We start from the raw sequence: 19,691 nt of genomic DNA, 5'->3' as shown, positions 1-19,691 counted from the left end.
TTAACATAGTGCATAGCACATAGTAAGTGCTATATAAGTGCTTATCTTCCCTCCCCTTTGCATCATCCCAGTCTACACACATAGCAGCACTATTATGAATGAGGGTAGAGTCATACCACACTGAGATTTCATATGAAAGTGGAAGGCAATGTTAATAAATTAAGCAACTTTTAGGAGAAAACACTGAATTCAAAGAGAAAGGCTTTTTTTTTTTTTACATTAAAGTATTTAATTAGTGGAACAATCATTATCAATGTAACAAGCTGAAAAAATACAGCAACTTGAATACAAGACTGAGGTAACAAAATACTTCACCAAAACCAAAAGATGCTTCCCACATAGGGTTAAAGTTCAGAGGTTATTATGGGTAAGACAGTTCACAAGGGTTGTAGAAATGCATTCCACCAATGGCATGCAGTGGTCTGCTGGAAAAGACAATCCCGAACAGTGCAACCATTTTCACAAGAAATCAATTAAAATATAGAAACTAATTTACAACTTACTATGAGGAGTAGGTAGGAACATGAAAAATACTGTCTACATGATGCTTGTATGCTAAGTGGAAAACCATGCATTTTGGCACTAACTTCATAGGAGATTATGCAACATGAATACATATATAACCATTTCTTCTCTGGCACAGTCATAAATCATTTGAAAAAGTCATTTTGAGAACAGATAACAAGGTGGGCCTTTATAAAAACTGACCTAGAATACATTTTAGTCATACTCCTTGCTTAGTTGGGGAACACTTTTATTTAATTCATCAGCCTGATATGCAGTATCATTTGCATAGAGGCTGTGAATTCACAGTAGAAGTGCTAGATGCTTGACAGTGAAGAAATCAGCCACTGCTACCGTACTTCGTCGCACTTGACTTGTTCTTCAAAGTCTTATAAGTACTAAAAATGTTCCCATCCTGCTTGGTCCTGGATTCCATTTGTAGCGTCGATGCTGCTAGTCTTGGCTGGTGCAGAGAGTAATCGATTTCACTGCTGGGAGAACTCCAATACACTATTTCTCAATCTAATCTTAGCTACGACCAAGAAACAATAATTTAAGACCCAGGCTGATGCAAATCACCATGGTATTGATAACATCATTATTTGAGGGATATAGATTGGTACTAAACTTGGGTTCTTATCACAACCCTCTTACTTCCTAGATTTGTCACTTTGGGTAGGCTATGTTACCTTTCTGAGTCACAGTTTCTTAATCTATAAGTATGTGCACTGGATGGACTAGGAGATCTCCAAGTTATCTTCAAGTTCAAATATTTTATGCATCTATAAGGATGCTCGTTTCTCTTGTGAGGACATGCACAGAATTTCTAACATCGTTGGTAGGAGAGATACATGTACTTTTTGTCATGAAGAATAGACACAGTTATGATTTGTAGAATGTTGGAGTTGGAAAGGGTCTTGGAACATAGTAGCAGGACAATATGAGCTGAAAGGGATATTAGTGATTATCTAGTCAAATTTTCACATTTTACAGATGAGGAAACAGGCCCAGAGGGCTGAAATGACTTGACCATAATTCCATAAAGAATTTAATGGTAGAGCCAGAACTGAAATTCAAATCTTATTGACTCCTTATCTAATGTTCTATATAAAAAAAACATTACAGTGCCTTTGGAACAATCATTATTTCAAAGGGAATCATTACATACAGAGGCTTAGTCGTTGCTATAAGATTTTACAAATCCAAAAGAATGTTTTTTTTTCAATGTCATCTGAGAGTAACTGGGCTTCAGGAATTTGGAATTCATATCTAGTGGGCTTCTGTTAATCACTTCATCTTTTCAATGACTTTTTTTAAAAAATCTGTAAAATGGTACCATAATATCCCCTTGAGGCTGTGAAACATGGTGGAAATGGAAAGGAGCCTAGGGATTGGAAAGGAGACAAGAGAATGATTTGTGGTCCTACTATGAAAGTAGCTATGCACATATAATTTGGGAAATAATAGATTTCTGGTAGCATAAAAAGACCATTTCCCAGACAAAATGCCATCATGGAATGTGGATCCTCTGGTCCTTCAGTCTGTTAACCCACTTAGTGGAAGTCTTGCCATCGAGATCAATTCCTGTTGCTACAGGATAGCTTAGGTGATGATACTGACAATTTAGGGCCTTAAATTCTTCAAATGGCAACTGGGCACATAGCCCAGTCAGACTACATATGACCAATCTCAAAAATCTCTTTCCCACAGAGGGCTCAGATCTGCTTTTCAGACATAAAATCATGCAACAATTTCTCATTCTAGTGTTTATGCTTGTGGCATCTACAGAATGTATTTGGGAGAATATACATTTGTCTGTACATGGCAGGAATGTTAGCTTCAAGATTTTATAAGCACTGACAAACCAGAGATGCATTAAAATATAGGAACATTCCACAGCATATTAGTTTCAGTTTTTTTCTTCCTCCAGGTACATATAGTCAAGCTTTGATTATCTCATTGGTGGCTTGTCCATGACCAACATTACATTTCCAGATTTGTTTTCTTTAATCTATCCAGCACACTCTGATTTGCTTCCCCTAATATTAGGGGAAAAGTAAATGGATAATATTGAAGTTAAGGACTTAGCAGAATCTTCAAGTTGGAAAGGACTTTAGAACATAGACCGTTAAAACATAAGAGTGTTCAAGCTGGAAGGATTCTTAAACATAGAATGTTACAATTGAAAGGGACCTTAGAGGTCATTTAGTCCATCTAATTATATTTATCTAAGAAAATCATTTTTGACACAGACTTGTGATTTCATCAGTATGGGAGAAATCCTGATGTGGAAAATACTTGCACAAATGCAGATCAGCAACTTGTTTGTAATTTATATTCTTAGACAGTTTTCCAGGACCCTAGGAAGTCCCTTAGACTTTGCCCATGGTCACAGAGATTGTACATGTCGGGGCAGTACTTGAACCTTCTTTATACCAAGGCTGGCTGTCTACCCACTATCCTGCACTCTCTCTCAAGAAAATCATTAGGACTCATAACAGAAACCGAAACCATGTTGACAGTCTCCTCTGTTACTGTTGAGATTAGAATGGGACATCATAATAACAATACTAGCAAACTCTAGTTCACTTTCAAAATTTTACCAAGTGCTCTTTCTTTCCTCACAATAATACTGTGAGGTAGGAAGAGTCCAATTTCTTTAGAGCTTTCCATGACAATATTACAAAATTTATGGAACGGTTTCCCAGTTACAAAGCATTTCTATATCCATTATTTAATTTGTCCCTCACAGCTGCTATGTGAGGTAGACAAGGCAGATATTTTTATTCCCACTTTGCAGATGAGAAAAGTGAGCAGAGAGGGGAAACTAACTTGCTTAAGCATACATCCAGTAAGTATCTGATCAAGACCAGAACTTGGACTTCCCGACTCCTAGTCTAAGAGTGAATTTTATTCAAAAACTCGCTTTTCTAAAAGGTCATTTTGTATTAAGCTTTTGGCTTTCTTGGAATTTCTGAGATGAAAGGAATCTTAGAACACAAAATGGTAGAGCAGAACATAGAATTTTGAGACTGCAAATGACCTTAGAACAAAAAATGTTGGCACACAGATTGTTAAGATAGGAAAGTATTTTAAAGATCATTTGATACAACCTACTCATTTTATAGATGAAGAAACTGCAACCCAGAAGGGTCATGTCACTTGTCCAAGGTAACTCTGATTAGTTACTACTGAATTGGAAACACAATCCAGGTTTCCTGACTCCCAATCTAATATTCTTGACACTGCATTTAACTGCTTTTCTATGTGGATATAGAGCAATGGAGATTGAGAGTGTATTAAATTTCCTTTAGAGAAAAGGTGGAGTGTGATAGATTTTCCAATTCATATAGCAATGCAGAGGAGGTTAAAAAAAACTCAATAAGCAGAGAAAGAATCAGAGAGGATAAAATAGATTTGTAATTAGTATGTCAATTACTAGTGTGCAAATGAACATTTCTAAATGCTTGGGGATGCTGGAGAAGGTTTATTCCTTCAAATAGCTCAAGCTTTAATTCCTGAAATCTTCCTCACAAATTAAGAAAAGCTTTGCTTAGTAAGGATGATTTTTGGCACAATTCCCAGTTTTTATGGGAACTTTGATTAATTTGGAATGAGTAGAATTTGAATTTCTGAGCTTTGGCTATACTATCTTTTAAGATCAGGAGAAAGGAAGATTTCATGAGAAAGTAACAAGATTTCCTCTCACAAAGGCATCAAAATTGCTAAAGAGGACTTACATTTATTCTTTCTTTTTTTAAGAACTGGAGGAACCTTTGAGGCCATGGGTCCAACCCCCTCTGTTTTGTACATTAGAGAGAGAATCTAAGTGACTTGCCCAAGATCACACAGCTAATTAGTATCTGAGAAGGGGTGTAACTTAGACTTTCCTGATTCTAAGTCCCTCTATACCATGCAGCCTCTCATCAGGTATTTGTCAATTGAGGCAGTTAGGTGGTACAGTGGACAGAGTATGCGGCCTGGAATCAGAAATGCCTGAGTTCAGTTCCAGACTCAGATTTTTATTAGCTGTGTGATGCTAAGTCACTTAATTTTATTTGCCTCAGTTTCCTTATCTGTAAAATAGCTGTAGAGGGAAATAGCAAACCATTTCAGTATCTTTGCTAAGAAAATTCCAAATGGGGTTCCAAAAATCCAGACACAGCTGAAAAACAACTAAACCACAAATTCATTAACAATTGACATTTCACATATGTTTATCTGACCTCCCCAGGGAGATTGCTAACTCTTAATGGGTGTTTTTTAATGTCCTCCACAATACCTGGATAAGTGAGAGAATGACAGGGGCAAAGAATGGTTAAAGGAACTTAAGTTAGCCTGGAGAAGAGAAGGCTTAGGGGAACATAGTCACTGTCATCAAATATTTAAAACTGCTGTCATGGGATCAAGCATTTAGAGTTGGAAGGGGCCTTTTATAGCTGAGGAAACTGAGGCCCAGGGTCCTATACATACAGTAAGTTGAAGGCCCTATATTTGGCCCCAGGGTCTCTTGACTCCAGATCTGATGCTCTTTGTACTATATCACATTTTCTCTGTGATTGAAAAGTAGTATTAGGCTGATTTTTCTTGGCTTCAGAGAGCAGAAGTTAGAAGAATGGGTAGAAGATACAGAGAGGCAGATTTCAGCTCCATATAAATAACAAACAATTCACAGGAGAACTTTTTAACAAATGGTACCATTCAAAAGCGGACTGTTATTGGTGATAGTCATGCTCCCTTCTCCCCCATCATTAGTGTGTTTAAACAGAAGCCAAATGACCACTTGCAGGAGTTGCTGTCAGGGGAATTTTTGGCTAGGTGTCAGTTGGAGTCAGATACCTCTAAATTCCCTTCTAATTCCAAGATTCTATTACTTTTTTAAGAACACATTTAGAAATGGAATTTAGAAATGATCAATTAGCAAGTAATGATTATCTCCTATATGCCAGGCCATGTTAAGACCCCAGGATGAGATTTTCAATAAGCAAAATTAAGTTCTTTTATAAAACCATTTCTATTGGATCTAAGTATGATGTATTTATTTGGTGTGTACACATGTATGAATTCTTTATTTTATGTGTATTTTACACATATACAAATTATCTTCCCAATAGAATATAAATTACTTTAGCGCCAGAGCTGATTCATTTTTGCTTAGTATTTAGCATATTATGATGTGAATTGCGGCATGTAACATATCTTATTGTTTGATGATTCCTTTGAAATTTTTATAATCATATCATCAGTTCCCTCACACACATTGTTTTAAGTAAAAAAAAAAGTTGTCTAGAACTAAAAGCAGAGTGAATAAATTGAAAATGTGTGGGGTATAATATCTGGGAGTTCAGAAGTCCCTTCTCCTCTGCCCATCTACTTTGTGATTTCTTCTAGTTTTTTCCACTCCAAGCAGAACTTATGAATTTCTGGTATGTTCTCTAAGAACCTGCCCACTGAGATGAAGCACTGAAGTGAAAGAGTAGATTCTACCTGAATTCAAGAGAAAATTTGTCTAAGAGGCTTGCTGAGAGCTGGTTGGCCACCAGGTGATGAATTCTTTAGTTATAGCAATCCACAAAACAAGAAAAATACAACCAATGGGTCTTTGGTTCTATGTGGCCTTCTTCCATTTCTGTAATGATGGTGGCAGAATGATGACATGTTTTAGATCATTTTGAAGCATTAATTTAACTCGTGGTGAGTGATATCCTTAATTCAGACACATTATGGGAAATAACAAATATGAAGCCATTTGCAAACTGTACAATGCTATATAAATGCTAGCTCTTGAAAGATATCAATATTTATACTTTTACTATAAATAAAACCAGAAGATATATGAAATTGGCTACTTAACGGGGGATTGACTCATAGACTTCTCTTGGGTAGATAAATAAAGGAGTTGAAACTGGTTTCATCATGTACCCTAAAGCATTAACCAGTGTCATCATTTCCCAGGACACTTGGTCATCTCATTTTGCAGTGCTTATGATGAGCAGAGACCACTATGAAGAGAACTGCAGATTATCACGATCACCTGATGCAAAGGATAATGGTAGTAAAATTCTTCCAATCATGCTAATATATATACTGGTACTTGGTGATTTCAAGTGGTCACAGTGGAAGTCTGTGAATATATGTCAGATACTACATATGGACCCTGAGCTGGATCCAGAAATGCAAGGGAAGATGAGAGCAGGTTGGGCTGGATATGAGAATTTCACAGTGCTTTTTTAATGATTCTAAAATGGTCTTTGATGTGAAAACTTTTCTCTTTTTTTGACATTGATATTCTTTTGGTAAAGTCATATGGTAGTGAATCAAAGACTACTATGGTCTCTAAAGAATTAATCCCAGGTACCCTAAAAGATAATGAAAAGATGCATGGTGAATTTAAATAGGCTATAATATATTACCAATGATAATTTTTGTGCACTACCATTTCTGTAGATATTATTCAGGAAAAAGGGGGCAGAAAAGAAGCTGGGGGTAATTAAGGAGTGAGATCTAGATGATGGCATTTAGTGTTTTGGATAGATTCTTTAAAGACGTCTTAAAGGTGGACTTGGATAAGAATCATTCAGGCTTAATCAATACACAGGTGCTAATGTGTACTGCTAGAAGGTATTTTCTCATAAGGAGTTCCCTATGCCAGACCCTCTCCCTATACCCCATGTATGCTATTTTAGTTGTTGGGTATTTTAAAAACAAAAGTGGTCCCTGACCTCAGGGAGTTTATATGAGAAAACACAGCTGGATTGAATAAACATTTACCAAATAAGGGTCAAATGAGAGAGCTTTTGTAAAACACTTAGCACTATGTGTCTGGCACCTAAAATGGTGCCAGCATGAAATATTTCCATGGATAATATTTCATTAATGTGTATTTCCTTCACTGATGGATGTCAGGTCTTCATTTTATAATAGCTAGCATTTATATAGTTCTTTATGGTTTGCAAAGTGCTTTACATTCACATAAAGATAATTTTTACAGATGTGCAGCTCCATATATTAATTGGCTGGTGTCTCACCTTCCATCCACAAACCTTTCTGCCCTTAGGCTGGGTATAGAATCATGGAACAGCTAGAAGGTCATTCACAAGTTATGCAGTCCAACCCAAACCTGAAGCAAGAATCCTATTGATAGCATCTTTTGAAGGGGACAGCTTACCTCTGTGCCTAAAGACCTTCAATGCTCTGGAATTCATGTCCTCCTAAGGCAGCCTGTTTTATTTCTCAAAAGCTCTCATTGTTGGGAAGTTTTTCTGTCGCTTTGAAACTTACACCCATTGCTCCCATTGCTCTTTAGCTTTGTTCTCCAGGCCCCCCAAAATCAATCATTTTTCTCATTATATGATAGCCCACTTGAAGATCCACTATGATTTTTTTCCTTTAGATGGTCCTTCAGAAAGACCCCAAAGTCCTTTAACCATTCTCACATGGCATGTTTTCCATATCCCTCTTTATCCTGGTCACTTTCCTCTGTATGCACTTCATGAGGAACACAGACAATCACAATCTGTTAACAGCCCTGTACTTCAAACCTCTTCAACTCTACCCCTTATAAAAGTTGCAGATAATTTATTACATTTCAAAAACCATTTAAGAGTTTCATTAACAAAATTGACAGAAACGTTTAGAAAACTAACCTTTCAAAAATTTACCATGGAGACAGTAAACGATTTAGGTTATAAATTTAAAAATCCATTTATCAAATTAAAATATATTTCAATACACCTACTAGGCTACATGTTCCTGGTGGATAGGAAACATGATAGCTCATTCATCTTTGTATTTTCCTAGAAGTTGACAAAGAGCCTCTTACGTAGTAAGGTCAGTATGTATTTAATAAATGAAAAAATATTAAAATTAGAGCAAAGGAGATATATAAAAAAAATCTGTCCTATGATGGGAATAGTTCCCCTAACAGAAGGCTCGGTTTATCATCCCGTGACTTAGTAGAGGCTTCAGGGCCCCTGTTGCCAATCTTCTGGGTTCATTGCCTCATGGATTCTCAGAATGGGGGGGGTCTGTAGATTTGCCAATGCTGCTTTGGAATACTTTGTAGGCAGGATTCCAGGAGAACCCAGTCATATCTCAGTGTCATTCAGCAGCTCTGATTAATCAAAACCCTAAACTTATCAACAATGGCAGTGGAGATGGGTGAGCAAGATGTTTGGCCCAGCAGGGGCCAAGGTAGTCCTGCTGGGAAAAAAGCCCACCACTGTTGTCACCCTGAAGGCTACCCCTTTAACTCCCCTTTCCCAGCCACTCCACAGCTGCCTTTCATTTCCCCAAAGCCTCAGCAACAATGGGACAGTTGGAGAATAGCTTTTTAACCTCCCGGGTTTTTTTTTTAGCACAAAAGGCAAAGCAAAAGTAAGTCCCAAAGTGCCCCCAGACCCTCCACAGGAAAGGGAATGGGTCAAAAGACAGCTCATCTTCTGGGGCCCTGACTTGGAAGACCTGACAATAATAAGGCTCCATGGACACCAAGTCAGAGGGAGTTTGAGATGCCCCAGGGAGCAGGCTTTACAGAGGAATAGCACCCATAGTCAAAGAAAACAATATGCGATTTAAGGCATTAATTGTGTATAGTTACAGAACCCAAGGGGAACATTAAATCAAAATGAATTGAAAATCTCAAAAGAATCACAGGACGTCAGAGTCAGAAGGGACCTCTGGGGGCATCTTGTCCAACTCAGTCTCCTCATACAGTGCAAGAGCTTAAAGACCTTCAGTGGTGACCTTTTACCTTACCTGGACAGCATTGTAATGTAAGTTTAAAAAGCAGTTCCTTCCAATCAAATGAAGTGAGTTAGGTTGCAAATCTGGTGCCAAAATACATGTTTCCCAAATAGCTCACACACGGTGGAAATGTCTGGGTAGTGTGTGTATGAGGGTGTGTGTGAGTGTGTGTATGTGTGTGTGTTATACAAAATCAGAGGCAGCCACATTGCTAAGCAACTCAGTGCACTTAGGTTATAAAAATGGTGTTCCATGACGTCTACTCTAATGGACACTTTGCAGCAAGTGAACACTGCTTGTTGTCTTTGTGCATTAGAAAGAATTGAAAACCCAACATGGGCCAAATGTTCTTCAGTCACAGAAAGCAGCTTCACCATAAAAAGAATTGTTTATAAAAGGACAGGCAAAGGATGGGATGCCTGGTCTAGGGTTAGCAATTGTCCGGGATTATTGGTGGCCACAAGTTAACCCAGCTTCTGGGGTCCTGCAGCAGAGTTCAATGGTTTCTTATAGCCAGTAGGAAGGAGGAAGTCACTGCATGGGACACTCATGCGCTCATCAGAATCACTTTGCAGTTGCACAGCTGAGTGTGGGTATGGTATTATTTGGCAGCTGGCTCCCAAAGAATGATCTTCTCTAACTGTGTGTATTGGTAGTTTTCCTCCATCCTGCAGTTTGGCACTTTTGTGTCACATCAAGCATTGTGCAGCTGCTTATTCGAATGACATAAGGTTAGTAGGTACCTGAAAAAAACACATTTTTATATAAGTCTTGGTTTATTGAAAAAAAGATTTTAAGGTTTCTTAAGATCTCAGAGCTAGAATGAGTCTCAGAAGTCATTTTGTCTGACCCATAACTGAGCTAGAATCGCCTTTAATTATATCCCAGAAGTGAAGTGGTCATTCATTTTCAACTTAAAACCTCCAAATGAGAGAGAACCAATATCTTACAGGGATGCTTAACTAGAGGATCATAAACTTTAAAAAACCTGATAAGTATGTATCTATATCTATATCTATTTGTAATTTGATATATTTTATTTTATGCATTTAAAACATTATCCTAAAAGGCCTTAACAGGTTGCCAAAGAGATCCTTGATTTAAAAAAAATGAAATAAAATTAAAGACTCTTATAAAGACAGTTGCATTTTCCTTTTTTCATATTAGGCCAAAATTTGTTTTTCTGAAACTTGAAAACTTTGAATCACTGTTCATTTTTCTGCCTTCCCGGGTCAAACAAAAAATCATTCTTCCAATGACAGTGTTTCAAATAGTATTCTATTTGAAGAATGGTAGCAGAATGTTATTCTATATTAAGAATATATATCCATGTGAGGAAATTTAGAAACTTAAGCATGGAAGTAGGTTGGATAATCTTTGGATGAAGATCTATTAAGGGAAAAATAGAAGTGATGTTATCAAAAAGAGTATACTACATACCAATTGAACAGAGAAAGGATATAGAAAAATTATTCTGCTAACATCATGAACCTGGCATGGAATTATGAAATAGTAGTGATGGGAAACTTTTACTATTCAGTTGAATGTGTTAAGTGACAGTAAAAAGCAAAAACATGATTCTTGCCTTCAAAAAACTCATATTCCAGTGATGGAGACATTATGCAAATAACTGTGTATAGAAGATGTATAGAATGTAAATGGAGCTAATCTCACAGAGAAGGCATATAGAGAAGGGGGAAGACCTTGCAGAAGGTGGATTTTAGCTGAACCTTGAAGGAAGTCTAGAAAGCCAAAAGGAAGAGATGAGGAAGAAGAACATGTTAAGCATGAGGAAAGAAGCAAGTAAAAGACTCAGAGTCAGGAGATGGTGTTATGTTCAAGGTATGGCAAGAAGGCCAGTTTTGCTGGATTGTAGAAATTCACTTTGACAACTATGTAGATATAGACTGGAATGAGGAGAGAGTGGAGGCAAAGAAATCAATCAGATGTTATTTTAATGGTCCAACTGTGAGGGGTGGCAGCTGAGTGAATGAAGAGAAAGGGATATATAGATAGATAGAGATAGAAATAAAATAGACTTATATAATGTATATATGCATAAGAATATACATAACTGCATTTATTAAGTCCCTGTTATGTGCCAGACACTGTGCTAAGTGCCAGAGAGACACAAAAGGCAAAAGCTGTTAAAGAGCTTATAATCTAATGGGATCTACTGTGTAAACAAATATATACCAAGCAATATAGAGAATAAATAGGAAATAATTAACAGAGGGACAAAAGAATTAGGAGAGAATGAGGAAGGCTTCCAGTAGAAGATGGGATTTAAGTTGGAAGCCATAGAGGTCAATAGAAACAGCAATCCAGACTTGAGAGACAGTCACACACACACACACACACACACATGTATATGTATATATGTATGTGCATATATATGAATTTGTATATATCTATATGTTGTGAAAGTATAAATAACAAGACGAAAATAACTGGATATGTGGGATAAATGTAAAAGAGAAATAGAAGATAATAAGATTTCAAGCGTGGATGATTGAGAGGATGGTGGTACCTTTGGTAGTAATAAGGGAATTCAGAATGGGGAAAGGTATAAAAGAATATTATTCATAATCTTCTGCCAAAAGCCCAGCATTTTATATCCTCACATTGTCTTAATGGTAATTTCATTCTTCAGAAGTTGAATTGTATAACAGAATTATTCTGGGCATGATTTAACCAATAGGGGGATGATTGTTAGAGTATAAATAATAGAAAATTTGGAAGGAAGTGACTGCAAGGAATGGAGAAGATCACAGAAGATAAAATGGACAATTTAAGTTTTATAAAATTAAAACCTTTTTGTACAAACAAATCCAATACAGCTAAGATTAGAAAGAAAGCAGTTAAATGGTGGGAAAAAACTCTTTGCAACAAGTTTCTATCATAGAAATCTCATTTCCAAGATATATAAGGAACTGATTCAAATTTGTAAGACTAAGATCCATTCCTTAATCAATAAGTAGTTAAAGGATATGAACAAGTAGTTCATAATGGAAGTAATCAATATTATAAGGCAACATGAAAAAATGTTCCAAATCATAATTGACTGGTGAAGTAGATACTGTTCATCCCTATTGTACAAGTGAGGAATCAGAAGTTAAATGACTTGCCAGTCATACAGTTAATAAGGGATTGAGAGAGAATTCAAACTCAAGTCTTCCTGACTCCAAGTCCAGTATTCTAGCCAACATTCCATTTTATTCTCTCAATATTGGGAATCTTAAAGATCAACAAGTGAATGATTCTAGTTAGTAACAGAGTCAGAGAAAATTCCTGGTATGTACAGATTTTGATCACAGACTCTCAGATTTGGAAGGGACCTCAGAAGTCAACAAGACAGAGAGATTGGATGCAGGAGTAGAGAATACTGATTATTAGATGAATTTCTCAAATGTGAAAAGCTAGGATGGAGATTCTATTTCTGGAGATCATTTAAAACAGGATTTAAAAAAATCTCCCAGACTTAGTATGAACTGATGTTTAGTGAAATGAGCAGAACCAGGAGATCATTATACATTTCAACAGCAATACTGTATGAGGATCAATTCTGATGGACGTGGCTCTTTTCAACAATGAGAGGATCCAAATCAGTTCCAATTGATCAGTAATGAAGAGAACCAGCTTCACCCATTGAAAGAACACTGGGAAATGAGTATTTACACACTTTTACATAGTATTACATTTTACATTTTATGCTTTACATAGCATTTACACTTTTCCTGTTATTGTTTGCTTACATTTTTGTTTTTCTTCCCAGGTTATTTTTACCTTCTTTCTAAATCCGATTTTTCTTGTGTAGCAAGACAACTATATAAATATGTATACATACATTGTATTTAACATATACTTTAACATATTTAATATGTATGGGACTACCTGACATCTAGGGGAGGAGTGGAGGAAAGGGGGTAAAGTTGGAACAGAAGTTTTTGCAAGGGTCAGTGTTGAAAAATTACCCATGCATGTGTTTTGTCAATAAAAAGCTATAATAAAAAAATTCAATATAATCAAAAGTCTTTTGCTACAAGACTGAAGACTGGGATACCTGATTTCTGAATAATTTTTTAACTGCTATTTTCTATATTATCTGAGAAGCTGGATAAGGAACATTTCAAAAGTGGTAGATAGCTATATTGAGTATGTAGGTGAACATCTCTGCAGATAATTAGAAAAACTCTTTACCTCCCTTCCCCTATTACTTCCTCCCCCTTCCCCAATATGATAATCAATTCTTCTTTTCTATCTTGTTTAGGCATAGGTTTAACCTGAGCCCATAGGTGACCTGAGTACTAAGATATTCATAGCAGAAGTGAATATTAATGCGAATCTCACGGGTTCTCAATCTGAGGTTCACACCTCCTTCCCCACCCTCACCCAAACTCATTATCAGATTTCTTAAGTTCTTTGAACTTCTACTGAGAGGGGGAATTACATTTTTATTTTTACTCATTTTTCTCAAAACAAAATTTAGCATTTCCTTCAGTTATAAATTTTTTAGAAGAAATTATTCTGAGAAGGGACCCACTGACTTCACTAGGACTGCCAAAGGGGCTCCATGATACAAAAAAGGTTAAGAATCTTTAATATAGAGTCTTTGAAAGATTTAGATACAAACTTCATCAAAATTTGTTTAAATATATAAATGTTTGGGAAGAAGGAGGCTGTAGCTTTATCCCTGTGCTTCTAACACAGTTTCCTATCTGCTAATTGTCTACCTGTCTAATCACAGAAGTACAGACACTACTTAGTATCTTAGATTCTGACCTGTAACCAGCCACTTCCTATCTTAGGTCTTCCCTTCTAGGAAGAGGAAATAACCATTGTATTAAAGGATTTACAGCTGTTAGGGACTTTAGATATCAATTAAACCAAACACTTTTTTTTTTTTTAAGTAGATAAAGAGGACCAAGGCCTAGGAAATAAAATATTTTGCCCTTGTTCAAGTAGCAAATAGCAGTTAGCTTTCAAATCCAGTGTGAAGACTCCAAATCCAGGAGTGACTAATCTGGACTTTAGCTTAGTTCTGGAAAGTGTTATATGAAAAAAAAAAAAAAAAACAAACAAACCAAGAACTATGACCTGGAAAGAACCCTGAAGCTAAATATAAATCTCCACTTCTTCCTCCTTAGTACTTTTATGATCAAAAGTAAATCATTTTAAATGTCTGGATTTCAATTTCTTTTGTAAAGTAATGGGTAAGCAGGATGAATACAGAGACGACTGGAGAGACTTACATGAATGGATGCTAAGTGAAATGAGCAGAACCAGGAGATCATTATATACCTCAACAACGATACTGTTTGAGGATGTATTCTGATGGAAGTGGATCTCTTTGATAAAGAGAGCTAATTCAGTTTCAATTGATCAAGAAAGGACAAAAGCAGCTACAACCAAGAAAGAACACTGGGAAATGAATATAAACTGCTTGCATTTTTGTTTTTCTTCCTGGGTTATTTTTACCTTCTGAATCCAATTCTCCCTGTGCAACAAGAGAACTGTTCGGTTCTGCACACATATATTATATCTAGAATATACTGCACATATTTAACATATATAGGACTGCTTGCCATCTGGGGGAGGGGGTAGGAGGAGGAAGGGGAAAAATCGGAACAGAAGTGAGTGCAAGGGATAATGTTGTAAAAAATTACCCTGGCATGGGTTCTGTCAATAAAAAGTTATTTAAAAAAATAAATCAAAAAAAAAGTAAAGTAATGGGTAGAAGTAAATGATCTTGAAAATTTCTTCTCTACATTCTATGTTCTAATATTCTAAAATCACCTCTAACTCTAGAATTTTCTGTTCAGTGGTTCCTTTCTATAATTATTTTGGCTTCTAATGTTTGAAACATATTATTTTCTATCTCTCCAGCTTTAAAATTCTTTGTTCTAAGGCATCTTCCAGTTTCACGAAATTCTGTAGAGAGGCTCAGTGTCACAGCTGGAATGCTGTGGGGATACAGATTGGTCTTGATAATGACTGACTCCCAAAGGCTGTCCTGTTCTAAGACCCTAGAGAAACCAATGAGGGACCAAAGAAAACCTTGTTGATCTTACCTGAGGCCTGTTGCTTTTACATGCATCATCCAAGTGCTTGTGCCACAGTATTGCGTGCAATCTGGAGCCAGTCTGAAACTTGTAAACATTGCCTACCATGTTAAAGAAGTTGTCAGGTTAGGAAAGGAGCAAACATAAAAGTCTCAAAGCTAAAATTAACATGAAGTTAAGAGATAAAGCTAGATAACTTAAGTAACTAGATAGAAAAATGAAGGTAGGCAGGTAGTCAACTAACATTTATTAAGCACCAACTATGTGCCAGGTACCATGCTAAATACTGAGATTACAAAAAAAGGCAAAATATAGTCCCTCTCTCAAGAAATTTATGGTCTAATGGATCAACAAGAGAAAGCACTAGAATTAAGAGGGATCAGGTTTCCTATAGAAGGTGGGGTTTTAGCTGGGACTTGAGGAAAACCAGAGAATCTTGTGACTATGTAAAAAACTAACAGAAAATAGAGGCAGGGCCCAACACTTCCTTATCCCATTCTAGTCTAGATCTGAATTTAAGGATTATTCCTTCATTGCTAGGTGCAGTACTGATGGAGTCCTTGGAGCCATTTTCTCAGACATGAGACAAATGCACCCCATTAGGGTCCAGTTTTCATTACCTGTGATTCTCCTTCCTATTCTCACCAAATGAGACTAGCTTGCAGTTTCTGCCTGTTATCCATTAACATAAAGAGATACCCTATCAGGGATTTCTGCTCTCCATGGAAACAGAGACTGCATGAAGCTCTCTAGACCTTTCCCTGATTGGGTTTGTTCTGTGGGAGACGATACATAAGTGAACAATAGGAGAAGATTCCAAATGCTGAAGCCATGGTTTCTATGGCTTCAAGAAAGCATGCGGAGAGGGGAGTGACTGGATCTCTGGCAATAAGCTTTGTCTGCTCTTGGTACTCAGGATACTGCCTTGACAATGGAGGGGGATGATTCATTTGATAATGCTGCTTTTCAGTGGCTAACTTTCAGCGCTTGCTTCCCTTTCCCTCCATCCAAGCATGCACATTTGTGTGTCCCAGGGCACTGGCAGCCCCTTCTCTGGTGTGCCCTTGTGTGGTGAAGGACTCTCTTTCTCCCAGGTGCACCTAATGGTTTATGCTACATGGTCAATCCCTTAATATGAGTAATGATGTGCCATAGTGGATGGGGGGCTAGGCCTTGAGTCCCAGAGTACAAATTTGGTTCCTGACGCTTCCTAGCTGTGTGACCCCAGGCAAGTCACATAACTCTGTTTGCACTAGTTTTCTCATCTGTAAAATGAGCCAGGGAAGGAAAGGGCGAACCACTTTGCCAAGAAAACCCTGGATGGGCTCACAAAGAATCGGACATGACTGAAAATGACTCAACAACAACCCCTTAACACAATATTTTAATTTGTTAGTTTCCATAGCAATCATTTCTTATAGTTGATCACCCCTTTTGTAAAAAATTTTTCCTCTGGCTCCGAACCTCTTCTCAGGAATCAACATTTCTGGAGACAGCCCCACTCAACCTCAAGGCCAGGTTAGCCTGGTTCGAGCTGTATTATGTAACGGCAGTCCCTTCTATTCTCTCCAAAAGACCAACGCTGTAGAAGTCAACAAGGTCCTAAGTTTTCACTGAGCTGCCATCTTATGTTCAGTTATGAACAACCCAGCAGCATATAATAGACACCATCACATGTCCAGAAGAGAGATCTCAAAAGTAAATATCAGTTTTAAATTCAAAGTTTTCATATATTTGCACCATTATTACTGTTTTTGACTAAGGAAGACTTATTAGTCTGATTCCATATTTATCTGAACTGAATATTTTGGAGAACAGTGGTTCTCAGGTTTGATTTCCCAGGTCTGTGCAACAATTATAAAAATTTAGAGTTATATAGCCTACTTTTCTTTGCAAAGGCTTTTTATAGAAAACAACTATAAATATATGAGAGGTACAATGATTCACTTGTTTTAGAATGGGAAAATCATAATGTTTCTGGGTTTTCGTTTACTTTTCTGTCAAATAAGTAAATTGGATTAGATGAACTCTAATGTTCAAACAGGCTCAAATAAGAGATTCCTGGTGCCTCATCTTTCTCTTAAGCAGAAATGTTTTTGAAATCTATCCTTCTGTTAGTTATGAAGCCATCAACTCCTTTGCCCTGAAGAGAAGGCAAATTAAGACAGTTATTGTGGAAAGAATACTGGCTCTATAATGGGAAGAATTGGATTCAATTCAAGCCTCTCCAGGTCTCAGTTTCCTCATATGTATAATTAGACTAGGTGGTCTCTGAGGCTCCTTTTAGTTTTAGGATCCTGTAAGTTATAAATGTAGTTCCTGAATGACTCCAAAGGAATTCTGGTTGCTGTATTTAACCTTATCTAATCTATTCAAGACAAATGCATTTGAAGGGGTTTCCATTCTCTTTGTTTAACTCAGTTTAAACCACATAGCTTTTAGAATGTATGGGCTACCTAGTAGTGAGCCTACTATTTTTAAAACAGATCTAGGCTTCTAGGAACAGTTCACAAATACAGGTTCATTCTCCTAGGCTGGAAAAGATGAGGGAGTAGTTGGCAGTGAAGTAAATAAATACACGTATTCTTGGGCTCTTGCTGTATGAGTAAATCTATGATGTTTATAGATCTTTTTAAAAACCTTGTAGTTACATCAACTTTTTTAGTAGCCTTTGTTTTCAAATTTAACCAGTAGATCTTATTGGTTTTTTATGCCACTGCATCTTGCCCAGTGCACATAGTAGAAGATCAGTAAATATCTGTTGACTGAATACTTTTGAATGATAAAACATGTACTGACAATCACTGTTAGATGACTATGTGAGGATCATGCAAAGAAAAAAAGGAGAACATTTTCCAGTTTTCATACCTTTGTCAGGATTATTCAACTGGAAAATATCAGGATGCTCAGGATCATCAGGTAACTGTACCATCCATCCAACAATGGAGACTTTTTTTCCAGGTGTGGATTTATACTGGAAGAGAACAAATACAATATTGGAATTGGAGAGCAAATGCACATTTCATTAACTGTCAAAATACATAAAATTTATTAATAACTTATCCCATCTTTGTTGCCATATTTATCAACCTATAGATCACTCTTCCAACGTTTTCAAAGACCTTTATACCCGATTCTTTAAGATGGACATACTGACAATCTATAAATAACTCCTGAATTTCTGCTAGGTTCAAGATGCTGTGTGAGATAGAGAGATACCTAAAATATATCCTGTGATCTCATGGATCAAATTAGGGAAAAAGCATACACATAGAAAAAGAGAAGCAACAATACCAGTTTTAAGATTTCATCCAGTTTAAAACTGATATTCTTAAGATTATTCTCGAGATTTCAGATTCATGTTGATAAGTCTTCTAACACATTATTCTTATGATACCTCATTTCCAAAGATTTTTTAGCCATGTACTTCCATAGTTATGTATTATTACTAGGTCTTTGCTATATTCAAGATACTATGAATGATATAGAGGAACTTAATATGTATTCTGTACTCTCAAAGAGTTTACAGACTTAGGGAGGCAACCTAGAGACAGGAAAAGAGAAATAACAATACAAAGACACATGAGATTAAATCACTTATAAGATGCTTGCTTCTGAAATTTAACTCACCATATCCTTCTATCCCTTCTACTCTCCCATGTCCTCATTCAGACAGAACTGAAACTATTTTAAATTTCAAATCTCTAAAAAATTTCATTGGCATCCATTATGACTTTGTCCCTTGATTCCTAATCTACCAATAATCTGGTTTCATGCACCTTCATTCTGTCAAGTTCTGACTTGGTAATGATTCATTAGCACCTTTGGAAACTTCAGTCCCTGGATCTCCCGACATTTTCAATCTTTGAATCTTTAGCCTGAGGGTATCTCTTAACATGAAAGTCATTTGCTACTTACATGTTTTCTGTCAGTACCCCGTAAAGATTTTGCTCCAAAGTATAGCAGAGTTGATCCTGATAGTGTTACCCAGTATCTCGACCACGAGGAAAGCTGGAAAGAAAAAATGAGTAAAGATGAAAAATAATCTATAATCAGTAATTACTTTAATATAAATAATAACAGCAAAAGTAATAACACTAATAATAACTCATGTATAAATAGCGGTTTAAGTATATACTTGGGTCAAATCCCACTTTCTCCAGGAAACTTTTCTCAGTCACCTTCACTGCTGGTATTTTTCCTCAGAGATTGCATTTCAAATACTTTTTATTACACAATTGTCATGGTGTCTCTCCCATTAGAATGTAAGCGGCTTGAGGGCAGGGTTTTACCTTTCTTTAAATCCCTAGCACTTAGTGTCTTAATAAATGAGTTTAAATATTTGTTGATTGAGTAGTTTATAGTAGACTAAGAGAAGTA

The 19,691-nt window shown here is 36.5% G+C and overlaps 1 protein-coding gene across 1 annotated transcript in view; it reads right to left on the bottom strand.

Moving 5' to 3' along the window:
* Window positions 1-203: 203 nt before the first annotated feature.
* Window positions 204-19,691, bottom strand: part of RALGPS1 (Ral GEF with PH domain and SH3 binding motif 1) — a 702,309-nt gene continuing 682,821 nt past the window's right edge. The window contains exons 19-22 of the mRNA XM_051979668.1: window positions 19,230-19,322; window positions 18,180-18,285; window positions 15,321-15,412; window positions 204-9,992 (exon numbers count right to left, since the gene is read on the bottom strand). Of these exons, the coding sequence (XP_051835628.1) occupies window positions 9,963-9,992; window positions 15,321-15,412; window positions 18,180-18,285; window positions 19,230-19,322 (321 nt within the window). The 3' untranslated portion in view covers window positions 204-9,962. The remainder of the gene's footprint in view (window positions 9,993-15,320; window positions 15,413-18,179; window positions 18,286-19,229; window positions 19,323-19,691) is intronic.

This window comes from Antechinus flavipes, chromosome 2 (assembly GCF_016432865.1).
Source record: "Antechinus flavipes isolate AdamAnt ecotype Samford, QLD, Australia chromosome 2, AdamAnt_v2, whole genome shotgun sequence".
NCBI classification, from domain to species: domain Eukaryota; kingdom Metazoa; phylum Chordata; class Mammalia; order Dasyuromorphia; family Dasyuridae; genus Antechinus; species Antechinus flavipes.
Note: the sequence above shows the minus strand (reverse complement) of the source record. Positions and strands in the feature narration are given on the sequence as shown.